At 51.6% G+C, this 18,892-nt stretch overlaps 1 protein-coding gene across 2 annotated transcripts in view; it reads left to right on the top strand.

Moving 5' to 3' along the window:
* The first annotated feature begins 3,315 nt into the window (after positions 1 to 3,315).
* CLPB (ClpB family mitochondrial disaggregase) overlaps positions 3,316 to 18,892 on the top strand; it is an 86,967-nt gene continuing 71,390 nt past the window's right edge. For both annotated transcript variants that reach the window (XM_083362116.1, XM_083362115.1), the window contains exons 1-3: positions 3,316 to 3,852; positions 7,270 to 7,321; positions 14,465 to 14,551. In XM_083362116.1, the coding sequence (XP_083218242.1) occupies positions 3,351 to 3,852; positions 7,270 to 7,321; positions 14,465 to 14,551 (641 nt within the window). In that variant the 5' untranslated portion in view covers positions 3,316 to 3,350. The remainder of the gene's footprint in view (positions 3,853 to 7,269; positions 7,322 to 14,464; positions 14,552 to 18,892) is intronic.

Below are 18,892 nucleotides of genomic sequence, written 5' to 3'. Positions count from 1 at the left end.
ATGTTAGGCAGCAAAAATTTATTTCTTGCTCCACGGCCGAGGCTGAATATGCCAGCCTGTCAGACACGGCCAATGATTTGACTTGGTTCAATGAGCTGATAACAAGCATCTGGGCATCTCCCCCTCTGCCCATCCAAATTCTAGAGGACAACACAGCTGCCATTGCAATCTCGGAGGCTTATGCAGTAGGATCTAGATCTCGCCATATAGACATACGCTACAAAAATGTCAGGCAGCTTACCAAAAAGGGTTTTATACATGTTGAGCACTGTAATACAGCTGACCAGATAGCTGATCTGTTTACCAAACCTGTTCCCATTGACCGGCACAACCTTCTGTGTAAGCGTTTGTGTTTGGCCTTCTGAATGTTTTCATACATGTCTATGACACCTGCTCGCCCCTTACATACATTCACTGGTCCCTGTCATTGGCTGGCAAGAAGGGGAATTGTTAGATGTTTAGTGCCAGCCATTGGCAGTTCCCCAAAAGGGTCATCAGATGGAGGCAAAGAGGTTTCTTCGCTTCCACTGATGAGCCAAGGGTCTCAGACCCACAGCCCCATTGGTGAGAGTGTTTTATGGTCAAGGAGGGGCCAAGACCCCCCATAAATACCTCTGCACGAGGGGCTGCTCTTTGTTCTAGCTTCTAGCTTCTAGCTTCTCTGATTCTCTTTTTTGTTCCAGTCCTATCTCTACTCCTAACCTCTATTTTAGTCATGTAATACTAGCTTGTTTTGTTTTATTTTATTTCTCTCTTACACGCAGGCATGAATGCTTTCATGCCAAGTATTTCTTTCTCTTTGATTTATCATGAATAAAGCTAAATATGATTGCATCTCTGCGTGATGCCTTTGCTTGGAAGCTCCTTTAACGATTCATCGTGAGAACACCTCACAAACACAATTTCATTTTAATGTATGCTGATTAGCGTACATTTAAAGTGACAATAAAGTTTTTATTCTGTTCTGTTCTGTTGTTCTGTATTTCTGTTCTGTTCTGTATTTCTATTATATTCTGTTCTGTTCTGTTCTGTAATTCTATTCTACTCTATTCTATTCTATCTTTCTAATGTGTTGTTCTGTTCATATTCTATTCTGTTCTGTTGTTTTGTATTTCTCTTCTGTTGTGTAATTCTATTCTATTCTACTCTATTCTATTCTATATTTCTAATTTGTTCTGTTCATATTCTGTTCTGTTGTTTTGTATTTCTCTTCTGTATTTTTCTTCTGTTGTGTAATTCTATTCAATTCTATTCTACTCTATTCTATTCTGTATTTCTAATCTGCTGTGTTCTGTTTCTATTCTATTCTGTTCTATTCCACCCTATTCTGAGCTGGCCATCCCTCTTCCCCAACGTCCCAGAAAGGCCAACCTTTGCTTAGAGCTTGTTCCCACACAGGGCAGCCCTGGGCAGGAGACCCTTGGCAGCAGGGGAAGCTGGGCTATCCCCGTGGAAGGCAAGCTGGAGAGGCTAACAGAATGACAGAGTCAGATGGGACCCTGGAGGTCTTCTAGTCTAATGTGCCATTTCAGACAAACGATTGTCTAACCTCTTCTTAAAAGGCTGGCGTGGGAGAAGAGCCAGCTGGCATTTGGTTGGCATGCTTTAGAAAATGGGGGGGGCCTCCTTCCCTGAACTGCCCTGGGGAGGGGCTTTGAAAACAGAGGGGGATGTTTGGCAGGAGGAATAGGACAGCCTTGAATGATCGCCCAGGCAACGTTCAGATAAAAGGCTTGAGGCCGGCCAAGAAAGATAGATAACTCAGGAAAACATCTGGGACAGACACCCCCCTCTCTTCACCCAAAGAGCAGGGGGGAAGAAGCACTTGCAAGATCCCAGCTGTAGCCCTGTCCCCTTTTCAAAAAACAAAGTCCCGCAGGCTTTGGGTTTTTTATTCTGACTCCCCCCACACTCCCCTTTGTGAGTTCTATTTATTTACTTGGTAAGGCCACCCTTGGAATACGGCACCCAGTTTTGGTCCCCACGAAGTAAAAAAGATGTTGAGACTCTGGAAAGAGGGCAGAGAAGAGCAACAAAGATGATCAGGGGACCGGAGGCTAAAACATATAAGGAAACAGTTGCTGGAATTGGGAATGTCCGGTTTAACGAAGAGAAGGATGAGGAGGGACATGATAGCAGCCTTCTGATATCTCTGGGGCTGCCCCCAAAAAGAGAGGGAGTCAAGCTATTCCCCAAAGCGCCTGAAAAAGGCCGGACAAGAAGAAATGGATGGAAACTCATCAAGGAGAGAAGCAACCTGGAACTAAGGAGAAACTTCCCGACAGTGAGAACAACTAACCAGTGGAACAACCTGCCTCCCGAAGTGGTGAATGCTCCAACACTGGAAGTTTTTAAGAAGAGACTGGACAGCTATTTGTTTGAAATGGTATAGGGTTTCCTGCCTAAGCAGGGGGTTGGACTAGATGACCTCCAAGGTACCTTCCAACATGATGATGATGATGATGCCGCCGAGGACTACCTGCTTGCACCTGCATATTCAGTGTGTGTCGAATGCATAAATAATATTTAAAAACCTTCCCGGTCAGAGAGGCTGGTATTATTACTTATTTAGCACATGGCATTGAGCACAGGGACAAACAGTATAAGTGGTCTTTGATTTATGACCACGACGGAGCCCAGAACTTCCGTTACTAAGCGAGACAGTTGCTAAGTGAGTCTTGCCCCATCTTACAACCTTTCCTGACCCGGTTGCTAAGTGAATCACTGCACTCGTTCAGCGAATTTGGCTTCCCCTGTTGACTTTGCTTATCAGAAGCTGGTTTTTCTAGGCAGGTGGCACAAGGCTTTGGAGGGTGAACGTTGCAAACTGTGGAGGTTTGCACAAGCTTCTTCTCTGTGCAACTTGACAAACATAGGCTGGTGTGGTTTCCAACGCACAGTTGGAAGGGTTAAAGTCGACAGTAATTCTCTGCTATTACACCTTTCCTACAACCACCCAACGGTAGTTTCCCCGCGGTCCGCTACCGTTCCCAGCTATATCCTCCCAGCCCCGGACCGGGCTCCACTCGGGTCTCGAACTCGCGGAGCCTGGGCCGCTGCCGCACTGCCATTGGAGGCTCCGCCCTAGGTTTCCCCATCTGCCCGTGACGTCAATAAAGCGCCTCTTTGTTTACGCGTGCGCGCCCGCGTCTCCATGGGAATCGTAGTCTCTCATCGCCGGACGTCGCGGCGCCAAGCAGAGCCGGGCCAGCGCGAGGACTACAGCTCCCATGAGCGCCTCCACGCCTCTCCTTGCGTAGCGCGCCTCCCTTTCGCAGCAGCGCCCTCCTTTCCGCCATCTTGGTTTCCCGGGCGACTGGGGCGGCCGGCCCGCAGAGGAGAGGAGCGAGATGCTGGCTTGCCTGATGAGCCGGCCCGGCCCGCCGGCTCTGGCGCGGCTCCTGGGGGCCGCGGCCAGGCGCCCGCTCGCCAAACGCGGCACGTCGGCGTGGCAGTCGGCCGGCCGAGAAGACGCGGCCCGCTGGGCCGAACGCCGGGAGCTGCACTTCCCGCCGGGCGCCGCTAGGGGTCGCCCGGCCCCCATCCGGACGGCGGAGGCCGGCGGCGACGGGGTGCAGCGGCGGCGGGCGGCCGCCAGGGGGCGCCCGCCGGGCCTGCGGGGCTCCCCGACGCCTTTGGGGGCCTGGTGGGGGGGCGGCTGGCTGCCCCGCCCCCAGGAGGAGGAAGAGGAGGAGGAGGACCCCCCGCGCCAGTGGCCCAACCCGGCGCCCGCGGGCCACCACCGGCGCAAGCAGGGCGGGGGCCGCCGGGCCAGCACGGCCGCCCCCCCCGCCGCGGTCCTGGCGGCTGCCGGGCTGGCCCTGTGCTACAGCCGCGGCCCCGCCTCCAAAGGTGACTGCAGGGTGGGGGGGCCGGTTAGCGGGGAGGGGGGGTCCTGGGGCAGCTGCACCCCCACCTGTAGAAGCCTGGCAGAGGGACCCCCCCCAAGAGCCGGAGTGACCCTGCGGGGCTTCTGCAGGAGGTGGAGGATGGCTGTGGGCTGCCTCCCCCCCCCATTGGGATGAAGGAATGGTGGGGAGGGGGCTCCCCCAGGCCCTCTAAGGACCGGGTCTGGGTCTAGGCCAGGTGGAGGCAAGCTCGGCTCTTTTAGGACTCGTGGGCTTCAACTCCCAGAATTCCCGAGTCGGCTCGGCTCTTTTAGGACTCGTGGGCTTCAACTCCCAGAATTCCCGAGTCGGCTCGGCTCTTTTAGGACTCGTGGGCTTCCACTCCCAGAATTCCCGAGTCGGCTCGGCTCTTTTAGGACTCGTGGGCTTCAACTCCCAGAATTCCCGAGTCGGCTCGGCTCTTTTAGGACTCGTGGACTTCCACTCCCAGAATTCCCGAGTCAGCTCGGCTTTTTTAGGACTCGTGGGCTTCAACTCCCAGAATTCCCGAGTCAGCTCGGCTCTTTTAGGACTCGTGGGCTTCGACTCCCAGAATTCCCGAGTCAGCTCGGCTCTTTTAGGACTCGTGGACTTCAACTCCCAGAATTCCCGAGTCAGCTCGGCTCTTTTAGGACTCGTGGGCTTCCACTCCCACAATTCCCGAGTAAACTCGGCTCTTTTAGGACTCGTGGGCTTCGACTCCCAGAATTCCCGAGTCAGCTCGGCTCTTTTAGGACTCGTGGGCTTCAACTCCCAGAATTCCCGAGTCAGCTCGGCTCTTTTAGGACTCGTGGGCTTCGACTCCCAGAATTCCCGAGTCGGCTCGGCTCTTTTAGGACTCGTGGACTTCAACTCCCAGAATTCCCGAGTCGGCTCGGCTCTTTTAGGACTTGTGGACTTCCACTCCCAGAATTCCTGAGTCAGCTCGGCTCTTTTAGGACTCGTGGGCTTCCACTCCCACAATTCCCGAGTAAACTCGGCTCTTTTAGGACTCGTGGACTTCCACTCCCACAATTCCCGAGTCAGCTCGGCTCTTTTAGGACTCGTGGGCTTCGACTCCCAGAATTCCCGAGTCAGCTCGGCTCATTTAGGACTTGTGGACTTCGACTCCCAGAATTCCCGAGTCAGCTCGGCTCTTTTAGGACTCGTGGACTTCAACTCCCAGAATTCCCGAGTCAGCTCGGCTCTTTTAGGACTCGTGGACTTCGACTCCCAGAATTCCTGAGTCAGCTCAGCTCTTTTAGCTATGCTGACTCAGGAGTTCTGGGAGTTGAAGTCCACGAGTCCTAAAAGAGCCGAGGTTGCCTAGCCCTGGTCTAGGCAGCCCTTGTGCCCATGGCAGGGGCAGCTTCCTCCGCCCCCCCTGCAGAAACTTGGGGTGACTCCAGCTTTGACATCCCCCCCAAACAGCTGGAGGGACCCTGCGGTGCTTCTGCAACATGTGGCAGGTGCCCCTGGCCTGGGCATGGGGGTACCTGGACCTTGGAGGCCTTGCCCACAATCTGAAAGTTGCCTACGGGCTGCCTCAGCCCCCCCCATGAAGTAATTGTGGGAAGGGGCACCCCCAGGCCCTCTAAAGATCGGGTCAGGGGCAGGTCACTCCCCCCACCCCGTCTGCAGAAACCTGGCAGGGTGACTCCAGCTTTGACTCCCCCCCCCCCCCAAAAACAGCTGGAGTGACCCTGCGGTGTTTCTGCAACAGGTGGCGGCTGCCCCTGGCCTGGGCATGGGGGTGCCCATTTCATTGGGTGACCTGCCTGGACGCTAAAGGCCCCACCCTCAGCCTGGCAGGACACTGGGGGGGTCCCCTCATCCCCCTCCTTCCCCCCATTGGGATGGAGGATGTGTGGGGAGGGGGGCACCCCCAGACCCTCTGAGGGCCAGGAACGGGTCCCTTACGGCTGTGCCAGGAACACCAGACACCCCCAGAAACCTGGCAGGGTGACTCCAGCTTTCACACAACACCCACCCCCTAAAAAAAGTCGGACTGACCCTGGGGTGCTTCTGCAGAAGATGGCAGCTGGCCTGGGCATGGGGGTACCTGTACTCAGCGGACCCTGCCCTCAACCCAAAAGTTGGCTATGGGCTACTTCAGCCCCCCCCTTTGGAATGAAGGAATTGTGGGAAGGGGCACCCCCAGGCCCTTTAAGGCAGCGTTTCCCAACCTTAGGAACTTGAAGATGCGTGGACTTCAACTCCCAGAATTCCCCAGCCAGCATAGCTGGCTGGGGAATTCTGGGAGTTGAAGTCCACGCATCTTCAAGTTCCTAAGGTTGGAAAACGCTGCTCTAAGGATTGGATCTGGCTGTGGGCAGCCCTTGTGCCCATGCCAGGGGCAGTTGCCTCCCCCCCCCATCTATACAAGCTTTCTGGGTTGTCACTGCCTTTGATGTGCCCCCCCCGAGCCAGAATGCCCCTGGGGTGCTTTTGCAGAAGGCGGCCGCTGTCCCTGGCATGGGCAGGGGGGGGCTGCTTGGACCATGGGGGCCCTGTCCTCAACGCAGGGTCTAGCAGAGCCCCTATTGGGATGCAGGGCGCGTGAGGAGGGGTCCCTAAAGCCTGGGGTCTTTGCACCCATGCTGGGGGCAGCTGCCACCTTCTGCAAAAGCACGGCGGAAGGTGAGCTGCCCCTGGCGTGGGCACAGGGGCTGCCTGGACCTTCAGAGGCCCTGCCCTCAACCTGGAAGGTGACTAGGGCCCCCCTCACCCCCCCTATTGGGAGGAAAGACGTGTGGGGAGGGGGCTGGGCTGCCGGGTGGAAGGGGGTCCGCCCATGCCAGCTGCTGCTCCTCCCAAGTTGCCTAGGCCAGAGGTCCCCAACCTGGGCAGCTTTAAGACGTGTGGACTTCAACTCCCAGAATTCCTCAGCCAGCCGAGCTGGCTGAGGAATTCTGGGAGTTGAAGTCCACACGTCTTAAAGCTGCCCGGGTTGGAGACCCCTCGCTTAGGCTCAGGGTGACCTTTTGGGGCTGTGACACAAGGTTTAGCCCACCTGACGGGCAGAGAGGAGATCTGCCGCTCCTCGAGTTACAACCACAGTTGGGACCTGTGTTTCCGCTGCCAGGCGAGCTGATTGTTAAATGAGTCGGCCCCCGATTTTACGCTCTTTTTTTTGCCACGGTTGTTGAGCGAATCAGGCCGTGGCGGTTAGGCGAGTTCAGCTTCCCCCCCCCCCAATTGATTTTACTGGTCAGAAGTCAGCTGGAAAGGTTGCAAATGGCGCCCAGAGGACGCCGGGACGGTGCAACCGTCATACATGCAAACATACCGGTTGCCAAGCGCCTGGATGTTGATCATGTGACCGTGGAGGTGCTGCAGTGGTCGTCGTTGCGAGGACCGAAATCAGAAGCCGCTTTTTTCATTTCCATTTTCTCTTTTTCAGAAGAGTCCCTCCTGGAAGCTGTGCGGCTGAACAATGTCCCTGAAGTGGAAAGGTACTATTACTACTACTACTACTACTACTACTACTACTACTACTAATAATAATAATAATAATAATAATAATGTTGGAAGGGACCTTGGAGGTCATCTAGTCCAACCCCCTGCTCAGGCAGGGAACCCTATACCATTTCAGACAAATGGCTGTCCAGTCTCCTCTTGAAAACTTCCAGTGTTGGAACACCAACAACATCTGGAGGCAGGTAGTTCCACTGGTTAATAGTTCTGACTGTCAGGAAGTTTCTCCTGAGTTCCAGGTTGCTTCTCTCCTTGATGGGTTTCCATCCGTTGCTTCTTGTCCTGCCTTCGGGCGCTTTGGAGAATACGTAGCTTGACTGCCTCTTCTTTGGGGCAGCCCCTGAGATACTGGAAGACTGCTATCCTGTCACCTCTAGTCCTTCTCTTCATTAAACTGGACATCCCCAATTCATAAAAGGGCCAAGGTTCCCTACCCCTGGACTAGGCTGGTGTTTCTCGGCCTTAGCTAAGATGTATGGACTTCAGCTCCCAGAATTCCTCAGGCAGCATGGTCATTGCAAAGGATACAGGGAGTTGAAGTCCATGCGTAAAGAATGGTGTAGGCTGGTGTTTCTCAACCTTGGTAACTCTAAGATGGGTGGATTTCAATTCCCAGGATTCCTGAGTCAGCATGGCTGGTTCAGGAATTCTGGGTATTGAAGTCCACGAGTCATAAAAGAGCCAAGGTTGCCTTCCCTTGCACTAGACCAGGGCTAGGCAACCTGGGCACTTTTATGACTGGTGGACCTCAACTCCCAGAATTCCTGAGCCAGGTACGCTGAGGGGAAAGGGAGAGGTTTCCAAGCGGAGCCATGCTGGCTCAGGAATTCTGGGACTTGAAGTCCAGAAGTCATGAAGGGGCCATAGTTCCCCCATGCTGGCTCAGGAATTCTGGGAGTTGAAGTCCACGAGTCATAAAAGAGCCGAGGTTGCCTGCCCCTGGTCTAGGCAGCCCTTGTGCCCATGGCAGAGGCAGCTTCCTCCGCCCCCCCCCCCCCCGCAGAAACTTGGGAATTCTGGGACTTGAAGTCCACAAGTCTTGAAGGGGCCATAGTTCCCCCATGCTGGCTGAGGAATTCTGGGAGTTGAAATCCACAAGTCATGAAGGGGCCATAGTTCCCCCATGCTGGCTGAGGAATTCTGGGAGTTGAAGTCCACAAGTCATGAAGGGGCCATAGTTCCCCCATGCTGGCTGAGGAATTCTGGGAGTTGAAGTCCACGAGTCATAAAAGAGCCCAGGTTGGCCACCCCTGGACTAGACCAAACTGGCTCCCATCTAAGAGACCTGGATTTAATTGTGATCATATTTGGGGAAGTGACTGGCGTTGGCTCTCAGTAGAATAATGTCTGGCATGGGTTTGGTGGTCCCGGAGGTGTCGGCAAGGGTCACCCGCATCTGGGCTGGGATGAGGGCTCCTTGGCGCTCTCTGAGCTTGGCTGTCCGGTCGGAGGAGGAGCTGGTCTCCCTTCCGCGCAGAGACTTTTGCCCAGGCCTCTCCCGCCAGCCCGGCTGTGGAACAGTGACCTAGTGGGAGGAGCAGCCATCGGATCTGTCCCCCCGCCGAGAAGAGCCGCTTTGTGGCGGCTCCGGAGTTCAAGTTTGCCTCCTTCTCCCTTCCGCGGCCAGGCGGGCGAGGCGCTTGGCTGGCGGCCCTGAGCACAAAGTCAAACATGGCCTTTGGGCTTTTGGAGTCACTCAGCCAGAACTCTGAACAGAGGCTCCATATGTCTTGGGCTGGGGGGCTGGCGGAGTTGGGGGGGGGGAACCCAGGGCCTGGGCCTGTGCTGCAAGCGGAGATGCCCGGAGAGGTCTCAGGGTCATCTGCCTTGGCGGGGTGGGGGCTGCTTAAGAGCCCAAACACATCCGGACTCCTAGTGTGTGTGTGTGTGTGTGTGTTGGGGGCAGGCCTTTGGATCCGATTGTGGCTGGGGTTGCAGGTGGGGAAGGGAGCCGGGGCGGTAGGATTCCTGCTAGGGAAGGATTTGTAGCCCCCTCCCCCGGGGAGGACTGTAAGCTGAGCTCTCGCACGCACAGGGGTCTTTCTTCAGCCTGCCTTTGCCGGGAGAAGTGAACGTTTGTGGCTCAGGGTGGAACTGCTGGGAGACTTCTTACAGACGTTTCGTGACCCAACTAGGCAGCGTCTTCAGTGCCGGAAGGGAGCAGGATTTGAGGGGGGAGGAGGAGGAGATGATGATGATGACTGTAGGGGTCCTGGGTGCCCTCTGAGCTGGGTGGTTTCCTTGCAGACGTTTCATGACCCAACTAGGGAACCTCATCAGTGCAAGGAGGGAGTGGGGTTTGTGTGTGGGGGGGAGGACGCGGATGTGGGGTCCTTGGTGCTCTCTGAGCTTAGTGGTTTTCTTGCAGAAGTTTCCTGAATCTCATCAATACTAAAAGGAGTGGGGTTTGTGGAGTTGGGAGGAGGGAGAGGAAGAGAAAGGGGGGAGGAGGAGAAGGAGGAGGAGGAGGAGGAAAAAAAGGGAACATCATCAGTGCTAGAAGGGAGGAAGGATGGACTGTGGGGTCCTTGGTGCTCTCTGAGCTTGTTTGGTTTTTGCAGACGTTTCATGACCCAACTAGGTAACATTATCAGTGCTAGAAGGGAGGAGGAGAAGGAGGAGGAGGAGGAAGGAAGGAAGGAAGGAGAAAGAAAGAAAGAAAGCGAGAGAAGGAAAGAAAGAAGGAAGAAAAAAAGAAAAGAAAGAAAGAAAGAAAGAAAGAAAGAAAGAAAGAAAGAAAGAAAGAAAAGTGACAGACTATGAGGTCCTTGGTGCTCTCTGAGCTTGTTTGGTTTTTGCAGACGTTTCACGACCCAACTAGGGAACCTCATCAGGGCTAGAAGGGAGGAGGAGGAAGGAAGGAAGGAAGGAAGGAAGGAAGGAAGGAAGGACGGACTGTGGGGTCCTTGGTGCTCCCTGAGCTGGGTGGTTTCCTTGCAGACGTTTCACGACCCAACTAGGGAACCTCATCAGTGCTGGAAGGATGTGAGGATTGCCCTCTGCTTACACACAGTAGCTTGCCCTGCCATTTTGTCGGGGTGTGGTTATTTCCCTCTGATGTTCCTTCCTTAGGGTATTGGTTTCCGCTTCATGGTTTGTCTGGTGTCAATCCACGCTGATCTGGCGATAGGCTGCACAGCAAACTCTGGATGGTTCCTTTTGAAGGACCTAAATCTAGTGAGCAGGATCCCTGGCTGTGGGATTACCACGATCTGGCGGGGGGGGTGGGGTGGGGGGAGGAGAGCATCGTATCCACTTTCAATTTCTACGTGTATCTCCTCTGCATTTCTTCTCGATGAGGTGTTGCGCTGCACAGCTAAATTTTGCAAGCTGGGAAAAAATAATAATGAGAATTTGCAACTTGGGCAGGCTTTAGGGAAGGCAGAGAAATCCGCTCATGAATAATTGGGAACCGAAGAGGCTTTCAAAATATTTCAAGCCCCCCTCCCCAATTGAAATATTAAGCATCCTGTTTACGAGAACAACGAAATTGCTTGTTTTCCTACTTTGCGCGCTCCGAGGGTGATTTATCGTGGCGATATTATTCAGGCTCATTTTGTTTACGTCTTCGTAGCGATCGCAAATAAAACAAATGTTTTTTCAGCCAAAGTAAAAACGCAAAGATCAGAATATGCACTGAAGCTTTCCGGCTTACAACATAAGATTAAACTCAAGAGATTCTCTTTGACTTAAGCGTTATTAAAATAGTCCAGCGCAGAAGGATCAGTATTCCGTGAGCGGAAATAGCTGCGGAAAACGTTATTCCGAGTCGTTTACTCCGCCTGGGTGGGTGTGTAGAGGTTTATAGAAAGCACAGACAGAGATGGTGCCCGATTTACAACCACAGCTTAGCCCCAAATTTCTACTGCTAAGTTGTTAAGTGAGTTTTGCCCCATTTTGCGGCCTTCCTTGCCACAGTCGTTAAGTGAATCGCGGCAGTTGATTAGTTAGTAGCCTGGTTGTAAAGTGAACCAGCTTCCCCTGTGACTTTGCTTCTTCTCAGAAGGTCACCGAAGGGGATCCCATGACACCCCCCCCCCGGGACACGGCAACAGTCGTAAGTGTGAACCAGTTGCCCAGCTTCTGAATTTTGATCCCGTAACCGCAGAGATGCTGCAACGGTCGTAAATGTGAAAAACGGTCCTAAGTTGCTTGTTTCAGTGGCTTTGCAACTTTGAGCAGTCACTAACTGAGCTGTTTTAAGTCGAGGACTACCTGTACTGTTGTAATTGGCGAAGTCCCTAAACGAGGGGTAGGCAGCCTCGGCTCTTTTATGACTGGTGGACTTCAACTCCCAGAATTCCTGAGCCAGCCACTCTGAGGGGAAAGGGAGAGGTTTCCAAGCTGACCCATGCTGGCTCAGGAATTCTGGGAGTTGAAGTCCACGAGTCATGAAGGGACCATAGTTTCCCCCATGCTGGCTCAGGAATTCTGGGAGTTGAAGTCCACGAGTCATGAGGGGGCCAAAGTTCCCCCATGCTGGCTGAGGAATTCTGGGAGTTGAAGTCCACCAGTCATGAAGGGGCCATAGTTCCCCCATGCTGGCTCGGGAATTCTGGGAGTTGAAGTCCACGAGTCATGAAGGAGCCACAGTTCCTCCATGCTGGCTGAGGAATTCTGGGAGTTGAAGTCCACGAGTCATAAAAGAGCCAAGGTTGCCTACTCTGGCTCTAAATGAACCATTTAGGTTGAGGACTCACTCTGATGAGAAGGTAGGCTCTCCATCTCTTTGGGAAAATGGAAGATTTATTGCATTGCGAAGGACTCAAAAGCTGACCACGGGGTTATTTTACTATGTATTGCCCTGTTCACCGCCCTGAGTCCTTCGGGAGAAGGGCGATATACAAATTAAATTATTAAATTATTAAATTATTAAATTTTGAGCCTCTTTTGTATGTTTGGACTCGTGAAATCCATTGTGGCCTTAAGGGAAAACAGCAGCCAGGCCGCCGGCGCAGACTCCCTATTTTTGATTCCCCACTGGGGCTACTTCAACCACTAGAGTTGCAAAGCTGCCCCCTTGACCTCAAGGAAGTCACCCTCCAGACGATGTAATACGATCAGGAGCAATTAGCTAGAGACAGGGGTCTGGGATACGCTGCTGGGGGATCTTGGGAAACGCCCAGCCCCTGCATGCAGCTGTTGGCCTGGATGCCAGGGCACAGCATCCCCCATCACAAAGGCCTCTCTTCTTGCTGCTGTAAACACAACCATCTGCCTCCTCCTCGTCACCCTGCCCAGTCTTGCAGAAAGTGGATCCGCCGTCTCCCAAGCTTGGCTACTTGAAGACTTCTGGACGTCAACTCCCAGAATCCCCCAGCCAGCTTGGAGACCCCTGCCTTAGGTGGTGGCTGGGGAATTCTGGGAGTTGAAGTCCACAAGTCTGAAAGCGGCCAAGCTTGGAGACCCCTGCCTTACAAACTTTCCGGAATTTCTCCGTTATCTGATTAAAATGTTTTTAATTGTAGCCAGGGGTCTCTTTCTAAGAACAGCAAAACAGAGATCTTGGGGGGTGGAGAAGGCCTGTAAGATTGTGAAACCCAAGCACACCGGCACAGGTTGTGATGCCTCTGTTGGCCTGGTTTCACAGCACTTCCCCTCTTGGTCCTGAGCATCAGATGCTTCTGGTTCCGTTGCAGCTTCTGATCCCGGCAAAACAAGACCAGTAACCCTCGACTTACGACTGGGACCTACCCGGGGGGGAGGGAGGGGGTCTACTTACCACCTGGTGCAAAGTTCCTACAGTGTTGTCACTTCTTCCCCCCACCCATGGCTGAATTTCAGGAGCTGGGCAACTGGACTGCATGGTGGCCACTCGCAGTGCCCACCTTAAGATGTCTGCTTCCGGTTTGGGGCGAGTCCAAGGTGGCCCTGACCGTCCTTTCCTGCTCTGGGTAAATAGGCGACGCTGTGGCGAACCTTGCTCCCCCGGAGCCCACAGATAGAAGGGGACGCTTGTAACGTGGGGTCCCCGGTACTCGGTTTCCTTGCAGACGTCATCAGGACCCAACCAGGTGAGATCATCAGAGCTAGAAGGCAGAGGGGTTTGATGCCTGTTTCTAGATGAGTAGCTGGCCCGGTCAATGTCGGTGGGTATATCAATAGGGAAGTCTGTTCCCTTGCAGCTCTGATGACGTTACCTAGTTAGCTCATGAAAGGTCTACAAAACAAGCCGAGAGATGGCCAAGGAGCCCATAATCCTCCTCCTCCTCTTTCTCCCTCTCTTCCTCCCTCTCCTCCTCCTCCTCCCCCTCCTCCTCCTCCCCCTCCTCCTCCTCCCTTCTAACACTGGTGATGTTCCCTGGTTGTGTCAAGAAATGCCTGCAAGAAAACCACCAAGCTCAGAGAACACCAAGGACCCCACAGTCTTCCTTCCTTCCTTCCTTCCTTCCTTCCTTCCTTCCTTCCTTCCTTCCTTCCTTCCTTCCTTCCTGAACTGATGATGTTCCCTAGCTGGGTCATGAAACGTCTGCAAGAAGATCACCCAGCTCAGAGAGCACCAGGGACCCCACAGTCCATCCTTTCCTTCCTTCCTTCCTTCCTTCCTTCCTTCCTTCCTTCCTTCCTTCCTTCCTTCCTTCCTTCCTTCCTGAACTGATGATGTTCCCTAGTTGGGTCATGAAACGTCTGCAAGAAAACCACCAGGCTCAGAGAGCACCAAAGACCCCACAGTCCTCCTCCTCCTCCCTTCTAGCAATAGCCCTTAGACTTATATACCACCTCACAGTGTTTTACAGCCCTCCCTAAGCGGTTCACAGAGTCAGTGTATGGTCCCCCAGGAATCTGGGTCCTCATTTTCCAACCTCAGAAGGACGGAAGGCTGAGTCAACCTTGAGCCGGTCAGGGTCGAACTGCTGGCAGCGGGCAAAGTCAGCCTGCAAAAGTGCATTCTAACCGCCGTGCCTCCAGGGCTCAGGTCGGGCCGTGAAATGTCTACAAGCGAAACAGCCAAGCTCGGAGAGCACCAAGCAGCGCAGGGTTCAACCCTTGGCATACAAACACTTGTCTTCTGTGGTGCTTATCGCAACTCTGCCCTGCTCGTCCCAAGCCCTGGCCTGGGGCTAAGCACACAGACTCACACATCTGGACTAATGGACACATTTGTGTACTTCCCTCTGCAGGTTGTTGCAAGAAGGAGTTAGCGTGAACACCCGACATAAACTTGGATGGTCTGCTCTGATGGTAGCAGCGATAAACAGAAATTCAAGGTGAGTAAAAATGCTAGAACTGCACAAACAGACCCCAAAATTCACACGAATTGCGGCAGAAGTGGGGGGGGGGGAAATTCATAGATACAAAACAAAACAAAAAACCCCACCGTTCTGGGAAAAAGCATCTCATCGGGCCTTAGCGCCCTGGGCTGGAACGGAAATTGTATTTGAAGGAAACTGTCTGGCAGGAATTCCAGACTAGCCCAGCAAAACGGTTTCAGGATTTCGAACAGGGGAAGTCCTCGATTTACAACGGCACTGAACCAAGTGACTCGGGACCATTTTTCACGTTTACGTCCCCAGAGTCACGTGATCAAAATTCAGAGGCTTGGCAACTGGCGTGTACTTGTGACGGTTGCAGCGTCCCTGTGGTCACGTGATCATCTCTTTGTGACTTTCTGACAAGCAAAGCCGAAGCCAGATTCATTGATCAAGAGTGTTACTAACTTAAACCGCTGCGGTGATTTGCTTGACAACTGCGGCAAGAAAGGTCGTAAAGTGGGGCAGAACTCACTTAACGACTGTCTCGCTTAGCAACGGAAATTTTGGGCTGAGTTGCGGTCTTAAGGAGAGGACTACCTGTATCCTGGAGAACCTACTTCTGCTGCTATCGGAGAGTGGTGCCCAATAATATCATTAATGAGTGGGTTAATGTATACTGATAAGAAGTAATAAAAGCATTACGAGGCAGACTCTACTTATGAAAAGTTATGGCACAATCACTTGAATAGTATTCAGAATTCAGAATTAGGATAGAATAGAATTCAGAATTAGAATAGGATAGAATAGGGATGTGGTGGCTCAGTGGGTTAGGACGCTGAGCTTGTCGATCGGAAGGTCGGCAGTTTGGCGGGTCGAATCCCGAGTGCCGCGTAGCAGAGTGAGCGCCTGTTACTCGTCCCAGCTTCTGCCCACCTAGCAGTTTGAAAGCACATAAAAACGCAAGTAGAAAAATAGGGACCACTGCGGTGGGAAGGTAACAGTGTTCCGTGCGCCTTTGGCGTCTAGTCATGCCGGCCACATGACCACGGAAGATGAGAGGAGGACAAGTGCTGGCTCTTCGGCTTTGAAACGGAGATGAGCACCGGCCCCTAGAGTCGGAAACGACTAGCCCGCGTGTGCGGGGCAACCTTTACCATTACTTTAGAATAGAATAGAATTCAGAATTTGAGTAGAATATAGAATAGAATTCAGAATAGAATAGAATATAGAATAGAATAGAATTCAGAATTAGAATAGAATAGGTCAGCGATGGCGATCGTTTTAGAGACCGGGTGCCCAAACTGCAACCCAAAACCCAGTTATGTATCCTCAGGTGCTGGGTGGGCGTGGCCCGTTGGGTGGGCGTGGCCCGTTGGGTGGGCGTGGCCCGTTGGGTGGGCGTGGCTGCGGTGGTAACGGCAGACTGGGTGGGACTGAAAAGTTCAATCAATCAATTCTAACTTTGTGAGATCTTTTTTTTTTTCCTGCAAGAAGTTGAAATTGATTGCTTGAACCTTTTTTTTTTTTTTTTGAACAAGGCTGCGGAGGCCTAAAGCAAAAAGGTTTTATAAAAGCCAGCTGAAGGCCTTCTAGGACTGGGGCAACTACAGTACATGCGTGCCCACAGAAAGGGCTCTGCATGCCACCTGTGCCACGCATGCCATAGGTTTGCCATCACGGGACTAGATGATGTCCAAAGTCCCTTCCAACTTTTTTACTATTATTATTATTATTATTATTATTATTATTATTATTATTATTATTATTATTGTTGTTGTTGTTGTTAGCTGCGAAGTCGTGTCCGACCCATCGCGACCCTATGGACAACATTCCTCCAGGCCTTCCTGTCCTCTACCATCTTCTGGAGTCCATTTAAGCTCACGCCTACTGCTTCAGTGACTCCATCCAGCCACCTCATTCTCTGTCGTCCCCTTCTTCTCTTGCCCTCAATCTTTCCCAGCATTAGGCTCTTCTCCAGTGAGTCCTTCCTTCTCATTAGGTGGCCAAAGTATTTGAGTTTTAGCTTCAGGATCTGGCCTTCTAAAGAGCAGTCAGGATTGATCTCCTCTAGGACTGACCGATTTGATCGCCTTGCAGTCCAAGGGACTCGCAGGAGTCTTCTCCAGCACCACAGTTCAAAGGCCTCAATTCTTTGGCGCTCAGCCTTTCTTATGGTCCAACTTTCACTGCCATACATTGCAACTGGGAAGACCATAGCCTTGACTATACGCACTTTTGTTGACAGGGTGATGTCTCTGCTTTTTAGTGTGCTGTCTAGATTTGCCATGGCTTTCCTTCCGAGGAGCAAGCGTCTTTTAATTTCTTGGCTACAGTCCCCATCTGCAGTGATCTTGGAGCCCAGGAAAATAAAATCTGTCACTACCTCCATTTCTTCCCCATCTATTTGCCAGGAACTGAGAGGGCCAGATGCCATGATCTTGGTTTTCTTAATGTTAAGTTTCAACCCAAGTTTTGCACTCTCCTTCTTCACCCGCAACAAGAGGCTCTTTAGTTCTTCTTCACTTTCTGCCATTAGAGTGGTATCATCTGCGTATCTTAGGTTGTTGATATTTCTTCCGGCAATCTTAATTCCAACTTTTGAATCATCTAGCCCTGCCTTTCTCATGATGTGCTCTGCATATAAGTTAAATAGGCAGGGCGAAAGTATACAGCCTTGCCGGACTCCTTTCCGAATTTTGAACCAATCAGTGGTTCCATGTCCAGTTCTCACTGTTGCTTCTTGACCCGCATATAAGTTTTTCAAGAGACAAATAAGATGGTCTGGTACTCCCATCTCTTTAAGAACTTGCCACAGTTTGTTATGATCCACACAATCAAAGGCTTTAGCATAGTCAATGAAGCAGAAGTAGATGTTTTTCTGGAACTCCCTAGCTTTCTCCATGATCCAGCGTATGTTGGCAATTTGATCTCTAGTTCCTCTGCCTCTTCGAAATCCTGCCTGTACTTCTGGTAGTTCTCGATCCACATACTGCTGAAGTCTAGCTTGTAGGATTTTAAGCAAGACTTTACTAGCATGAGAAATGAGTGCAATGGTGCGATAGTTTGAACATTCTTTGGCACTGCCCTTCTTTGGAATTGGGATGTAAACTGATCTTTTCCAATCCTGTGGCCACTGTTGAGTTTTCCAAATTTGCTGGCAGATTGAGTGTAGCACTTTTACTGCACTGTCTTTTAAGATTTTGAACAGCTCAGCTGGAATACTGTCACCTCCACTAGCTTTGTTGTTGCTCAGCTTTTCTAAGGCCCACTTCACTTCACATTCTAGGATGTCTGGCTCGAGGTCAGTGACCAACTCATTGTGATTATCTGGGACGTTAAGCTCATTCTTGTATAGTTCTTCTGTGTAATTTTGCCACCTCTTCTTAATCTCTTCTGCCTCTGTTAGGTCCCTACCATTTTGGTCCTTTATCATGCCCATTTTTGCATTAAACGTTCCCTTCATCTCTCCAATTTTCTTGAAAAGATCTCTGGTCCTCCCTATTCTATTGTTTTCTTCTATTTCTTTGCACTGTTCATTTAAGAAGGCATTCTTATCTCTTCTAGCTATTCTCTGGAATTCTGCATTCAATTGGGCATATCTATGTTTTTCTCCCTTGCCTTTCGCTTCCCTCCTTTCCTCAGCTATTTGCAAAGCTTCCTCAGACAGCCATTTTGCTTTCTTGCATTTCTTTTTCTTTGGGATGGTTTTGGTTGCTACCTGTTGTACAATGTCGCGAACCTCTGTCCATAGTTCTTCAGGCACTCTGTCTATCAGATCTAATTCCTTAAATCTATTTGTCACCTCTACTGTATATTCAACAGGGATATGATTTAATTCATACCTGAGTGGCCTAGTGCTTTTCCCTACTTTTTTCAGTTTAAGCCTAAACTTTGCAACGAGAAGCTCATGGTCTGAGCCACAGTCAGCTCCTGGTCTTGTTTTTACTGACTGTATAGAGCTTCTCCATCTTTGGCTGCAGAGCATATAGTCAATCTGATTTCTGTGTTGACCGTCTGGTGATGTCCATGTGTAGAGCCGTCTCTTGGGTTGTTGGAAAAGAGTGTTTGCTATGACCATCGTATTCTCTTGACAAAATTCTATCAGCCTGTGCCCTGCTTCATTTTGTACTCCAAGGCCAAACTTGCCTGTTATTCCAGTTATCTTTTGGCTTCCTACTTTAGCATTCCAATCCCCCATGATGATAAGGACATCATTTTTGGGTGTTAGTTCTATAAGGTGCTGTAGGGCTTCATAGAACCGGTCAATTTCATCCTCTTCAGCACCGGTGGTTGGGGCATAGACTTGGACTACTGTGATATTGAATGGTTTGCCTTGGATTCGAACTGAGATCATTC

The sequence above is a fragment of the Vipera ursinii genome (assembly GCF_947247035.1).
Source record: "Vipera ursinii genome assembly, chromosome: 4".
Lineage (NCBI taxonomy): Eukaryota > Metazoa > Chordata > Lepidosauria > Squamata > Viperidae > Vipera > Vipera ursinii.
Note: the sequence above shows the minus strand (reverse complement) of the source record. Positions and strands in the feature narration are given on the sequence as shown.